At 37.8% G+C, this 15382-nt stretch overlaps 1 protein-coding gene across 1 annotated transcript; it reads left to right on the plus strand.

Annotated features, from left to right (window-relative positions):
* Positions 1-11152: 11152 nt before the first annotated feature.
* Positions 11153-13954, plus strand: LOC147869918 (uncharacterized). The gene is made up of 2 exons (XM_087334707.1): positions 11153-11872; positions 12155-13954. Exons 1-2 carry the CDS (start codon positions 11637-11639, stop codon positions 13938-13940), a joined length of 2022 nt encoding a protein of 673 aa, XP_087190833.1. The 5' UTR covers positions 11153-11636; the 3' UTR covers positions 13941-13954.
* The last annotated feature ends 1428 nt before the right edge of the window (positions 13955-15382 follow it).

Genomic DNA, 15382 nt, shown 5'->3' on the forward strand with positions numbered 1-15382 from the left:
CAATGTCTTCTTCATGAGTTTATTTTCGGGCCCTAATCCATCCATGGTTTTCATCAACCATGAACTATCATAAGATGCCAAGACACAAGTTTGCGAGTCAAACATAGTACTTTTTGGATCACGTAAGGGAATATTCGTGGGGTAAACAAGGGAGTTTTAGGTGCATGCTCATGTTCTCAATAAATGTCTCTGTCATACCTCATGGAAACCCAGTGTATTATTCTACATAAATACAATTTGATATTACAACTAGTGGTTTATTATACAAAAACAAAGCATATTGAATGAAGCATTAAAAATCTTGATTAGAGGACATACCTTGATTATTTCTTGTTCGACATTTTCGTTACTCATATACAATGTTGGAAGGATTCTTCTTCTTTGGTTCCTTGAATTGGTGTGAAAATGCATTATCGAGAAGAAAACCATTCATAAGGTTTTTCACAAATGTATCTATTGGCAAATTCGTTTGCTTGCACCAAATTTCACACATGCATGCCAACACACTAGAGGAGTATGGATTTCGCTTGTAAAAACGCATTCATCAATTACTCATTGTGAGGATGTTTATTCTCTTGATGTATGGATATGACGTGAATAAATCATGTGCATTTATGCCAACACATGTACATATATTTGAATGGGAGGAGTTTGCAGATACTATTGTGATGAGATATGGTTTGATGGAAAAAAATTTGATCCGTTTGAATCCACAAATACAAACTGATAAACCTCAAATATGGCAATTGGTAAGTAGTGTAGCAATTTGGTATATTTGGAAGGCTCGATGTTTGAAGGTATTTCAAAATGTGACTGAAAGACCTACCCAAATAATTTCGAGAATTTGGATAGAGATTGTGCATAATCTCAGAGGGTTGTTGGATAGTAGAAAAGGTAATACGCACCAAGTGGAGCTTAAGCGTTTGGAGTTTCATGCCATCTAGGACATAGGTATATTTATAGACGGCTTTCTAATAAGGTGGAGTGGTTTTACTCAGCACCAAAATATTTATTTAAGCCGATGGTTAGAATTTAGAAAAATACATGAAATTTGTGATATATCTTGCATGTATAGCCTTATGGCATTTTCTAATACTAATGTAATGTAGTATATTTGTTTAGAAAAAAAATACATGTACATATATGTTCCCATGCACGGGTGAGCCAAGCATGTGGGAATGTGCACGCGTGGTGGCCGTATTCTAGATTATTAGGAGATGGAAATGACACATGAAGTGATAAAATGCTTTCGAAATTCATTAAATTTTTCATTAATTGTGTTTTAATTTGCATAAATCACATTTTGAAATACAATTTAATACATGCCATAATTCAAATTACTCATAAAACTTTGAATACTATTCAAAACATGCTAACTTTTGATAAGACCACGGTGGTTGTTTCCTCCATAGGTGGAGTTTGTTTTACCTTATGAAATAGAGGGGGCTCTATTGTTTTCTCGTGTATCTTACCCTCCACTAGATTGTATCATTATATGCTTTGTATACAGTTATTGGATTGGTAATGGAAACTACGGTGTAGTTTTGGAAAAAAAGAAGCTTATGATAAGACCAACCCAATATTTCAATTGCATTTTGTTATTTTCCCTAACTTTTTATGGTGCAAACACGAACTTTAAAACACAAAAAATATTTTGAAAGTGTTAGAAGTTTCCTATTTGTAAACTTGGCTTTGTACAACACCGTTACACCACCAGAACATTGAGTTTCTTGGCATTGCAATCTATTACCCTAGTTTTTTAGAGCAACTTCAATGCCTAACACAAGCATGTTTTCGTAATATAATTTGTACAACTTAATATTTAAAATGTACACCTCTCTTGAATTCGAAAATTGTTTGACAATTATATAAAGATCACCATCTGATGTTACCTTATTATCCTTGATGGTCATAATTGAGGGCATATCATACCTTCTCCTCCATGAACTCACTTGACTCCCTATTTTCTAGCTCGAGAACATTGTTGACGTATTGGCTTTGTCGTAGTTTTTTGGAAGTGACTTTCATAGTCTTTTTGTATGTGATGTTTTCTTGAACTTTTATATATCACTTACAAGAAAGTAACGGATAATAAGACGTTTGCAAAATATTTTAGATTTTTTATCATTTATCAACAAGATGATTAGGTCAAAGATTGACTTTTGTTATATGTTTGATTATAATAACTTGGGGCAACCATCTATTGGCCGACCAACTTTTTTTGTCAAAATTTGTGAACATCTCGATTGTTTCTTCACTACCCATGTCAACCACTTTACTTTTTGGCTTGAGCTTCAACAAATCAAACCTAATGCAGAAAACTTGTTTGGGTAACTTAGTGATCTCTAATCGCGTCTTCAATATTATCTTCTTCAAGCTCAAGAGTGGTATCAAGAATATGTAAACAACAACTATGACAGGTAGAGTTACCACGATTGGAGTTTCATCCCAAATGGGACAAATGAATATTTTATAAGGAAAGTTATGACAAGGTGCAATGGTTTTACTCTACACCGAAGTATTTATTTAAGCAAATAGTTAGAACTTAACCTTGATCAAAATACATTGGTATTACCTATATGTACAACCCTAGGGCGTTTCTTAATACAGATGTAGTATCTTTACTTCAAAAGAAAAACATTGTGAAACGATTATCATGTCAAATGTTACAATGCTATATACAAGATGTCACAATGATAAAAATCTAAACACAGACATCTCCATCTTTTCGAACATCAAAGCAATCGAGCCACCCACGATAATCTCGTCTACGAACCAGTAGCATGATAAGGATCAATAACATGCATCATGGTCAACGTCTAAGATGTATCCAAAATTATTATTGTATTAAGATTAGTACCATGTTGGTTAAAGCCTAAGATGTATCCCAAATTATGCATGACATTTTGTATGATCATGAAACCATCCTCCCCACTCCGCTCTTCAATGACGAGTTCTATGAATAGCGATGTTGCATGCATAAGTAGGTCTTGACTAATGAGCTTTGGAGATGGTTGACACAATTCCCTGTTAGACAAAAATGTCTCAATCTTATGTTTCATGAAGACTAACGCAATCAAGTTACTAACAATAATCTAGCCCAAGGTTCTTTAAAAAATATTAATGGTCCTACAATGTACCCCAAATGGTAGGTGATATTTTGTCATCCTCCCCTATCCCCACCCCTTTGATGTCAAGTTCTGGTGCATGAAGTAAGTGATCAACTTTAGTAACTAATTAACAAGTTACACATGTAAAGTTGATTAATTAAGCGGTTGTTAGAAGAAAATATTGAGCTTGGGAATGCTTTGGTGGACATGTATGCTATATGTGGCAAGCTTGAAAAAGCACAAAAAATAGTCAATGATCTTTCAATTTGAGATGTGGTCTCTTAGAATTCTTTGATATCAGGATATGCTGAAAAGGGTCATATTGAAAAAGCACTAGATTCTTTAAAAAAATGTAACTCGAGGGTCAAATCTTGCCAAATGCGGTACATGTTGTTAATGTTGGCATTTGCTGAACAATAACTGAGGCCCGCGAGTTTTATTTTTTGGATGAATTATTGTTGATTGGAGATGTGGTACAAGGGATTGCCATGTTATTGGGCTATATTGAGGATGATAAGAATGAGGATACTATATAATTTTATCCTCAAATGCTTGTGCAAGGTTTCCTCTTACCTAATATGATGACATTTTCTAGTATGTTGAAAGCATGTGGCAACATGGGAGAATTGATTGTACATTCTAAAATGAAATTAGATTTTGTGATGGATGGAGTTGTGGGATAGATTGGCTTCAATAGTTGCACAATCTCTACGGAAAGCATAACGTTGTAACTGATGTGTTAATGCATTCCGAGATTATTTAAGCATTCATTTTAAGCCCTTCAAATTGACATCAACAATCACTATGCTTGCATTTGTTGAGTAATAATTGAAGCCCAAGAGCCTTTTGATGAATTATTGCTAGTTGGAGATGTGGTACAAGGGATTTCCATATTATTGGGCTATACTAACCAAGATAAGAATGAGGATGCTATACAATGTGTTCCAAGGTAGGTCTTGGGCTTATTTCCTAACCTATGTATAGCCATTTGGCAACAATACAACATGTATTATCTACACTCAACTAGTTCACAATCAATCAACATGTCATGGATGCATTTACTGATGAGATTAACATGGATTTCTATATCGATGGTGGTTGTATATAAGGGAACCGGAATCTGCAACCTATGGACATGAATATATCATGGATGTTGAGAAACATGCAATGAAATTTCTACCCATAATGCATAGATCTAGGGGAACTTGAGTTCACAAATCAAGGGACATGAACCCAAGCTCAGGGCTTGGAGAAAGCAAGGAATATTGAACATCAATGTACAAAAAACTATGTGTGGTTATTGTATATACACATCAAATCAGCCATGATGAGAGTACAAGGGAATCAATTGGTATTTCCAACACAACTTTTGTATTTCTTATGATTTTATAATACCAGGGCATATCTTTTTGTCAAAAAAAAAAAACTAGTTCACGATCAACCATGTCAACTTAATAGTTGAGTTGGTCATGTGTTTCCCAATAGCCATCGGATGCAATAACACTTGCTAACTAGGTGTTAAGATTCTTATTGTTTGAGCATAAGTGAGTAACTAATTAGGAACATGCTCATGCCACTAAGAGCTTTATACCAATTGGCCTATTTCCTTCATATATCATTAGTTGCGGCTCTTGTTCGCATGAGCACAATCCTATTGGTTACCAATGTGTGGATTCGTGACTATACATACTATCCTTTCATAATATGAGTTTGTTGTTGATTTTCCTATGTCAAGTGGTTATGAGGAAGTTAATTTTGGTCACCTATCGAGATTACTATTGGCTTACCAAATTTACCTCCTATTGGTAACCCTGTCATAGGAGTGTTATCAAATTTGGTATGAAAGCATTGCCCTTCCATCCAAGCTAATATGTATTCCAGGGTATCATATCCTGCTTTCCTTCCACATACATCCCAACACAATTGATGCAAAAATGAGTTCTTCTCCTCTACTTTTGCATTAAACCATAACAATCTTGTGTGACTTCTACTAGTAATCCACAATATTACACTAATATCGATTGTGTGCCCGTGCCTTGATATCAATTTCTTTCTAAGGCATCTCCATGTTGATGATATCCTAAGACTCTGTATTTGCCATAACATCATTATGTTTTATATACAACGTCCTTTAATGTCCAACCCACAATGTCATGAAGTGTGGCCCAATATTGTTGAGTTATTGTCTCCTCACCCACGATCATAGTTTCTATGCAGGGTAGTTTAAGAATATCTACATGAATTCCTTTTGTATCTCCTTCATCCGTCCAAGGTTCAACATTTTCTCAACTACTACTATGTGGACCAATGGAAGCAAAGAATTGTTCATGATGGTTATTGTCCCTCTCACAAAAGTGACCACCATAATGTCTTTCAATGCTAAGAGAAATTTATGTTAACATGGAAGTGTCTAGCTCTCATCAGAGGCTTCTATTCTACCAATAGTTTGCCAAATTTTAAGTTAGCATGAGATAATGATGGACAACAAACCTATAAAGCCTACTAATTAATTGTATTATTCAATGTGATGTAACACTCAAATGTTTGTTATGGTTGCTTTCAAGGACGAAGATAAACATTAACTATTATTCGAGAGACGGTCGTGCCAACTTCTCTGTAATACTTGATCATTGTTGTGCTCACCCCGAAAAAAACAAAATTGGAACAAAATGGCCCACAAGGTGGGTCCTTGAATTAACTTGTTTAACTTGCTTTTTGTTGTTAATACTTTTTTACTTTTTTGTAGTGGCATGATATTGGAACTATGAATTAATATAGAACAAGTAATAATTAAGACAACTATTATGTTTCACGTAGTGATCGTGAGATTATGTAATAGGCTGAAATCCAAACAATACATTTGATTGTGTAATAGTTGTTTAAAAGGTGTAACACTATAAGTTGTGTAAAAGGTACAGAAAATACCACTAAAAGTTTAGTATTAAACTCTATCCCCTTCCGAATTCTGGAAATATTGATTCTAGGTTTGGGAGAAAAGGGGAACATAGTATCATGACTAATCAAATTTGTAGAAATTCAAGTATATTGACACAACTATACAATCCCATGCACCAAAGTTAAAATCCTTGGTATATATTAAGTGATATATGAGATGCCACTTTGCTAAGTTTGGGCTAAAGAAGTGACAAGTTAGTCATGGTGGACAATCTTATCAACTCAACTACAAATGCTTAGGCCCTTGATATCATAATTATGTTGTTCTCCTAAGATCATAACTCGCGTGCCTTTGGCAAATGTAATAAAATAATACACACAAAAAGAAAAATTGTCCAAAGATAAATGATCATCATAATAGTTGAGTTGTTTAAGGAGATAATTTCAAGTATAGGTCCAAAAGTAACTCAAGCTCCCGGATAGAATTAATACTTCTTTGAACTTACTCACAAAGTTAGGCATTGAGGTAAAATCATGGCATAATCTTTCTTGTAAGAAGCTATGCAAGGCACGATGAAAAACCTAGTGGGGGATGAATATATACTTATTTTATGCATGCTAAGAATAGTAAGTCTTTTATATTTTTATTTTTTTAAGGAAGATACACCTTAGTATATTACTTGAAAAGTCTACATAAGAAAAACAAAAGGAGACATTTCATCTCACTTCTTTTTGTAATATACAAAAGCTAGTACATCTTATGATATAGATGATGTCATATATGAACAAGTAGAACAATACTTACTATCCACTATCCAACATAAACGAAGGTATGGCATAATTCCACTTTGGACCAGCAATTGTCTCTGAAAATAATTGGACTCATTGCCATCGGTTTAAAGGCCACTTGTTGTTGCCACAAAACATCATCCAAACCCTGCAGATCATCATATTGGCCATGAAGTGTGTGAACAAACAACATCCAAAAATCAATAAGCATAGTGTTGAGCTGTATATGGGCATTGTTAAAAATAGAATCACGTCTCGCTTTCCATATTATCCAAAGAGCCAATGACGTAATTGTACGCCAAATGACCAGATTTTAAATTCTGAACCATGAAATAGAAGAAGGAAACAAGGTGAGAGAGAGGTGTCCATAAGAAAAATGAAAAACATGAGAAGCCATGCATACTTTCATACCTCTTAACCTCTCCATGAAGGACACCCCACAATACTGTGTTAGGAAATAGGTCCCTCCGGATGGGAAGTGAGAAGAACAGTGCTGATGAGAATCTCGGCCGAGGCCGAAACCGGATGAAGAGTACCCGGCTACGGAGGACCCGGTGAGAACCGGATGAGGAGTACCCGGCAAGCGCCGGATGAGGAGTACCCGGCTACGGAAGATCCGGTGCGAACCGGATGAGGGGTACCCGGCTACGGAAGACCCGGTGAGAATCGGATGAGGAGTACCCGGCAAGAGTCGGATGATGAAGGCCCGGTAAAAAGTGCTCACCGGATGAAGGGACATATTCGTAAATATGTTTTCTGAGAGTCCATCGGGGATATATTTGTAAATAGCCGAAAAGTCATATTAGTATAAATATGACGTAGGGCAAACTTAGGGTGCAGCAGTTGTCATTCTTGTTGGTGCAAGATTAGTGCATGCAACTGTGTACAGAGAGAGTGAGAGAGAGGAAGAGGTCGTTGCCTTTGATTGTAACCGCCGCCTGTGGCGAAGATAGCAAGCTCGAGGTCGTGGCCTCGATGCTTTCTTATTGTACATTATGACATAGTGATAGTTTGCGGTCTGTGGGCTGTCGTGGTTTTTCCCGAGTTTGGGTTTTCCACGTAAACATCCTATGTACTCTTCTCTCTATCGTGTTGTGTTTCATTCCCTGTTTTTTTTTCCTGTGTTTTATTCTAGGCTCGGTTGTGGCCGAGCATTGTTCATCGGGAGCGTGTAGTTCCTGTCATACTGCACCCCAAGTGAATATTGATCGAGAGTAGTGTTGTCTCAACAATAAAAACAACTTCAAAATTTCTTAATCTTGAGACGTAACCAAAACACATGCAAAATCAATTTAGTAGGTGCGTCACAATGCAATCCACAAGCATATTGTTGATCATGTCTCAACCAATCACCAACAGGAAGAGCATAATGAATCAGCAGCCATTGAAAGTAAATAACTTTCGGCAATTGCATGCTCCACAACCATTTCCAAAATTTTGCAAGTTGTACCTGCACATTATTCTCACCTTATATATATATATATATATATATATATTTATTTATTTATTTATTTATTTATTAAAGCATTATGCACCTTAGTGTATTACTTGAAAAGTTCTACGTGGAAAAACTGAATGAGACATTTCATCTCACTTCTTTTTGTAATATACAAAAGCTAGTATGTACATCTGATCAAACAGATGATGTCATATATGAACAAGTAGAACAATACTTACTATCCACTATCCAACATAAAAGAAGGTATGGCATAATTCCACTTTGGACCAACAATTGTCTCTAAAACTAATTGGAGTCTTTGCCATCGGTTTTTAAAGGCCACTTGTCATTGCCAAAAACATCATCCGAACCCTGTAGATCATCATATTGACCATGTAGTGTGTGAACAAACAACATCCAGAATTCAATAAGCATAGTGTTGAGCTGTATGTGGGCATTGTTAAAAATATAATCACATCTCACTTTCCATATTATCCAAAGAGCCAATGACATAATAGTGCGCCAAATGACCAGATTGGGGTGCAGTATTGTGGGGTGTCCTTCATGGAGAGGTTATGAGGTATGAAAGTATGCATGCTTCTCATGTTTTTCATTTTTTTATGGACAGCTCTCTCGCGCCTCGTTTCCTTTTCTATTCCACGGTTCAGAATTAAAAAGCATAGTAGGTAATTCGTGAGAAGTATGATGACTTGTTAGACGGCATGATAAATTAAGAGTCACGATTATGAATATTACTTATTTCATGCATACTTAGGATAGTAGGTAATTCATTAGAAGTACGATGACTTGTTAGATGACAATATAATTTTCAATGTCATATCCCAATCAAGAAGGGTGAACACATATGTGTGGAAATTATTTTCACATGTAAAGTTTTTACTAGAGATTAGTATCGGCCCCTTTAATCTTAGGAAGGATTCACCTCCAAGATGTATGTTTATTTGGTCAAATTTGGCCTCCTTGTAGACGATAAAAAATCAAATTTATTCGTCTTCCCACTCTCTCAGTTGTGTAAGGTTGTTGGGTGCAATAGTGGGAAATGTGTCGGATGGTAACAAATTGTTTGCACATGTTTGATCCTCATCCTCGATCGCTTGGTTAGGGCAGAGTTTCTAGCTCTTTGATGTTCTAGGATGCCTTGTGTACGAACACTAATAGGGCTTCTTAATTTCCTTTTAGCTAATTATAATACTTCTTTAATAGCTCAAACATAAAATGAATGTTTTGGCCCAAGTTACTTCTCTATTTCATTGAGTCTAGGTCTTGGATCAAATATTGGTTTCAATATTATGGTACAATACGTTGTTCGTTCATAATTTTCCACTAAATAGGAGTATTTTGCCATAAAGACACTTTTTGATGCTTCAAAGCACTATCACTTGTCATAAACTTGGTTCATAGTGACCGTGGATAGAATAATGGCATTCCACTACTAAGATGGATAAACAAGAAACATAATTTTAGTTCAATTTCAAATATGGTTAACGGGGTAGGTTCAAGCGCAAAACGTTTGCAAACCAAAAAGAACAAAGGATTGCATTATCATCTCATTGGAAAGAGAAGTGAAAAACACTATGGGTTAAACTACCATCTTATTGAGAAGAAAATTGAAAAGAAGATAAAAATGATGGATAAAGAACTGATTGTGGACTTTAAGAAACGATGGCAAGGGATTCGCTTATTTTCAGAGACAACTTCTGGTCTGAGGTGGAATTATGCCATACCTTCTTTTTTGTTGCATAGCTTGTAGTTTGTGCTCCACTTGTTTCTTATATGATATCATTTGTTTGATCAAATGTTGGTATTAGCCTTTGTATCACAATAGAGGTGAGATGAAATGTCTCCTTTTGTTTTCTATATGTACATTTCTCAAGTAATATACTAAGGTGTATCTTTCTTTATAATAAAAAAACTTACGGTGTATAGTGTGGGATGAATTCAAAGTATGGTTATGGACAATTTTGTTTTGGTTATGATTTTGTGTACTGTTGTATATTTGAAAATATTGAAATTATTATTTTCATCTTATTGATGTGCTAAATCTAGAGAAAACTACTAAAGTATCCTTACGTATTGGAAATTTTAAAATGTATGCTTATTATTTTCAAAGCTACATGTGCACGTGTGTGTTTGTTTCATCAAAGTTGAAACATGGAACATGGAAATTACGCTTAAACATAGAGCTTAGAGAAAAATAACAAGCATCACACTCTACACTATTTATTTTTTCCTGAAAAAAATATTCTCCATTGGTATTTGAGTACACAATAGCTTCATTTCCTCATGATATTGATTCTAATCAAAGTTGGTCTAAATGAGCATATTTGACAAGTGTGAACATAGTTGGTTTCCTAATTAACTTGATTCTTGCATATTGTTCTTCGCATCTCCATGAATTTTATGTCACTAATAGTCATTTGAAACAAAGTGCACACTTTCATTGTATGTACGCCAAAAAAATCATTGGTTAAATTCTCTCTCGTTGAAGTATATGGACACCAGATCACTAAAAGTATTGTTTTTTTCCACTTAAATTGTTATCGTGGAAGAACAAACACGTTTAGTCTTTTTTCTATGGTGGAGTTATGAACACATTGTACGACAAGCATTCCTTCAATAGTCTAGACTCATCTTCATACCAGCTAGGCATGACAATTTTTAACAAGGTTGCATTCCATGAACTCAAGTATACAATTACAAATAAATGTTTTATGTAGAGGGAATGATATAATAACAAATGTGGGTGGGTTAGGAAGGCGACGAAAGGAGAAGGGTGATGTGTGGAATCTCAATGGGAGAAAACATGGGGTTAGGTGGTAGATGCAAGTTCTATTAGGGAGGTATAATAGTCATGCTAAAGAAACAACAAAAGCACTATGGTATGGTAGAGAGCACATTGGCTATTGCTACTTCTTACTTTTCTTCGAAAAAATATGTTGTTCCTAGTGTTACTTTTCATGAGAGAGAAATGGCTCTAATAGAAAAAGAATCGCAAATAAACAAAGGCCCATAGGTAGAAGTTTTTGTATTCTAGTTTACTTTTCTCATTAGAATGAATCGAGTTTGTCCCTAACTAATAAAACATGCAAAGGCCTCCGAAGACAAGATATCTTTACCATTCTCTTTCAATTGTCTGATGTATGTAGCTTACCAATGAAACGCGTTAGAGCGTAAGAACTATTAAGACAATTCGACATGTTCACATAATGCTAATCCGATTTAATAAATCCCAAACCAAGGCACATAAACGCAAGGCTCTCTCTTGTATTGGCCTTGAAATGGGTGACAAATAAGAACTAAGGTTATTTATAATAATCTAAAGTAAAGACTCTAGGGCATTGTAGGTTACAAAACATAAAATAGACCAAGGTTTGAAATAGAATATGGATCCTATTGAGATCATCGAGCTAAAATCATCTCCAGTAATTAAGCCTAGAAGGCGACAACAACAACAGTTAAATCATTCGGATTCAGACATCAACATTAATCCATTATTTACAACAAATTCTCCAGATTTAGCTACGATAAATTCTAGCAACAATAATAACAACACCCTCGTCTTCCCAAGGTCTCGCTCATCCACCACGATACTTCTCACAAATAGCCCATCGCCTGCCAGGTAACACATCTCCTTAAAACATCACCATGTTTTAAGTTTCGGTTTAAGTTAATACGAGCTCACCTCGAGGTATTTGTCATTCAATAATGTAATTAATATTCAAACTAAACATAATTAAAACAACTAAGCTATCCAAACTATTACTCGCTAACCTCTATACGATGCACTTCAGTTAATTGCTCTCTTTCATGGGCAAAACCATATTGTGGAAATGTAGTAAGTGTGCCCACTCTATGTACTATGTATAAGCAAAGCCATGGGCTCTTTGGTGATGAATTCTAGGCTAGGTGGAGTACCAAATGGTGATTCGTGTGGCGACAAGACGGTGACAAAAGGTGCTGCCAAACAAGACGAGAAAGCCACTAGGACATTGACATCCCACACTAAGGACAATGCCGCCGGAGGCCCCGACGACGAAGAAGCCGAAGCCGGACTGGGGTACCGGAGGAGGAATAGGAGGAGGAGGAGGAGTAAGTCGAGCAATGTGATGCACCCCGAAGTGTGGCCCGACGAAGAAGAAGAAGAACCCTTTGGCGCACGAATGCTCCCTTATGGCCGGCGCCGGCGGACCAGGTGCTGTGCTTTCGGATTGTGGGAGGCGTCTACGGCCGCGTTGTGGCAATGCGCCTTGGTGGAGTTCATTGGCACCTTGCTCCTCACATTCGTGAGCATCGGCGCCGTGATAGCTTCATTGCGCGCGGGCTTCGCGTTCCCGAGGATCGCCGTGGCTTTGACACAGTGGGCGCTCTACGCGGCCGCCATCGTGGTCACCGCCCCGCTCTCCGGTGCCCATCTCAACCCATCCTTCACAATAGCCACATTGCTGACAGGCCACATCACGGGGGCGCGGGCAATTCTATACGTTGTTGCCCAGACGATGGGCGCCATATTCGGGGCGTTGTTCGTGAAGGCCGTGCTCCCGATGAGCATTGCGTCCCAATTCTACCTCGGCGGGTGTATCCTCAAACAGACCGTGGTCGTCAACACCACCACAACCGGGGCCTCGGTAGCTCAGCTGGTTGGACCGACCGGAGGCCAGGCCCTAGTGGCCGAGATCTTCTTCTCTTTCCTCCTCATTGCTTTCTCCTATCCTTTGTTCTTGATGGCGTTCGCACCCATCCCGGGCGAGCCGCCATCATGCGAAGGGTTCGCACGGCTTGGTGGGCACCTCGCACGGGCGGGCCTACTCGCGGGGCTGCTTCTTGGTCTCCTCATATTCGTGTCGGGACAATTGTTGGCCCCCGGATACACAAGCGCCGGAATGAACCCGGCCCGATGCTTCGGGCCGGCTCTAGTGCAAGGCGGGCCATCCCTATGGCAACCCCAGTGGGTCTTCTGGTTGGGCCCAACGCTGGCAGCACTCCTCTTCTCCATGCTCTACCATGCCCTCTGTTTCAAGAGGTCATCCACAGTAAATGCAGCATATAGCACCCCTGTAACTGCTAAAAATGGTGATACTTACAAAGATGGGGCAGCAGCAGCAGCCCCTCTAACAACAAACGCTTACCCTAAATCACAGGCAGCCACCATGATGAGGAATACGCCCCCAACTACCCCCACATTGTCAGACATTGAGCAACAGAAGAGAATGGATGTGTTCCTTCACATCAAAGCTACCCTCAACCAGAAAAATCAAGATCAAGAAGAGAAGTGTTCGGTGATGGATATCGAAGCATGTGATACAAGGAGCATGGTATCGCCTGTTCATCGTCGGGCGGCTTCTTCGTCATCAATTCAGCCACATGATGGTGGTGGTGGTGGTAGTAGTAGTAGGCCATCACCACCATTACCATCATCTCCTTCACCACCACCATCACCATCACCACCATTACCAACACCACCATTACCATCACCATCACCATCACCATCACATTCACATGATCAATCACATTTACCATCACCATCGGCCGATGGGCATGATGGGCAAGTGATCCTCGAGCATGCCGACCTCAGCCTTCGGAACTTGATGGAGCTCCCCTCCTCCTCCTCCTCCTCTACCACCAAGGCCCTCTTGCTTGCTGAAGACCATAGCCATTTGGATGATGACCATGAGTTTAGCTATCATTAACCTGATGCCCCCCCCCCCCCCCCTCCATAGAATAACACATCCATCATACCCACCACCAACTCCTTTTACTTTGTTGTTGTTGAAAATCAAAATGAACCCACATTCATTGAATAACTATATATACTCATGTACATCTGTGCATCTATCTATGTATATTCCATACATACTCTCTGTTTCTTATATGTACTAGACATTATGGGTAATGGTAACCCAATGTGTATGTATTAAAGCAAACTCTTAATTAAGTTAGTGGTAAGCCAAGTTTGGTTCCGATCTCAAGGATATGACCTACTTCAGTCGATTTCATTGGGCAATGTAGGGGGTTGAACATGACATTCACCATGTAATCAATCCTCGTTTTTATAGACCGAAGAAGATAATCTCAACCAAACTAATATGATAGATGGATCTTTTACCCTCCATTCTCGAGACAAATTTTTACTATACACCACCTTTCTAGAAACCAATCACTTACGAAACCAGTCACGTTTTGCAATGTTGATAGTATCACCCGTTAGTTGTCTAAGAATGTACATCGATGAAGACTCTCATGTTTTGTCTACTCAATTGTTTTTGCCGCATTGGCATTGTAACCTTCCGAGTGTAGACACAATTTCGGTCAACATTCAATTGTTTTTTGCCATGCCCCAATTCTCTGTTTTTGGTCACACCACATTCGACCCTAAAGTTGTGGGTCTAAGAGGGTATTGTGCACTTAATTCCAAGTAGATATATGTTGGCAAAAAGGTTTCGTACTTACATTCAACTTTCACTTCATATCACAAACAAGAGGCAAAGCACTTGCTTTTTTTGAGCAACATCTCACACTTCATATCACAAACAAGAGGCAAAGCACTTGCTTTTTTTGAGCAACATCTCACGTTCTAAGCCCATAGTATGGTGGCACTTTGCTTTCTTTTCTCTTCAAAAGATGGTCCATTATTGCATCCATTTTTCATCATTGATTCAAACCTTTGAAGTGTAGATCAACTATGGTTGTCTAGTGGATGGCAAAAACTTATCTTGTGGTCATCAAACAACAATTTCACATTTGTATATACATGTCATACATATTGTACACAATTATATTGCATATGTATCCATTGGATGTGTGGTTCTCATTGGTTCTTCTAGGGTGTAAATCCACTTTTATCACATCGTATCCTGCATATTTGCTCACATATAGCATATAATGTATTTGATATTTTTTCCGCATCAATCATCATTAAGATTTCATTATCATCCATCATTGAACTTGACTTAACGCACTATGTTTTTTGTTAGTACAATACAATCTCCTTTTGCCATTTTTCATCATTAGATTTGACCTCGCACATGGTCCTTTAACATATATGCATTAATTACATTTTATTTTTGTCCAAGCAAATTTATATTAGCTTAGAACGATGAAATCAATAAGGGGATCTCCATCCTTGATGACA

Source organism: Azolla caroliniana, unplaced genomic scaffold (assembly GCF_043228905.1).
Source record: "Azolla caroliniana isolate FFs.n. ecotype wild unplaced genomic scaffold, voAzoCaro1.0.p SCAF_1, whole genome shotgun sequence".
Taxonomy (NCBI): Eukaryota; Viridiplantae; Streptophyta; class Polypodiopsida; order Salviniales; family Salviniaceae; genus Azolla; species Azolla caroliniana.

What these genes read in the sequence shown, in the direction of transcription:
- LOC147869918 (XM_087334707.1), top strand. Translation starts at nt 11,637, where the DNA reads ATGGATCCTATTGAGATCATCGAGCTAAAATCATCTCCAGTAATTAAG. An exon ending in AATAGCCCATCGCCTGCCAG is followed by an intron (nt 11,873 to 12,154) that starts GTAACACATCTC and finishes GATGAATTCTAG; the next exon opens with GCTAGGTGGAGTACCAAATG.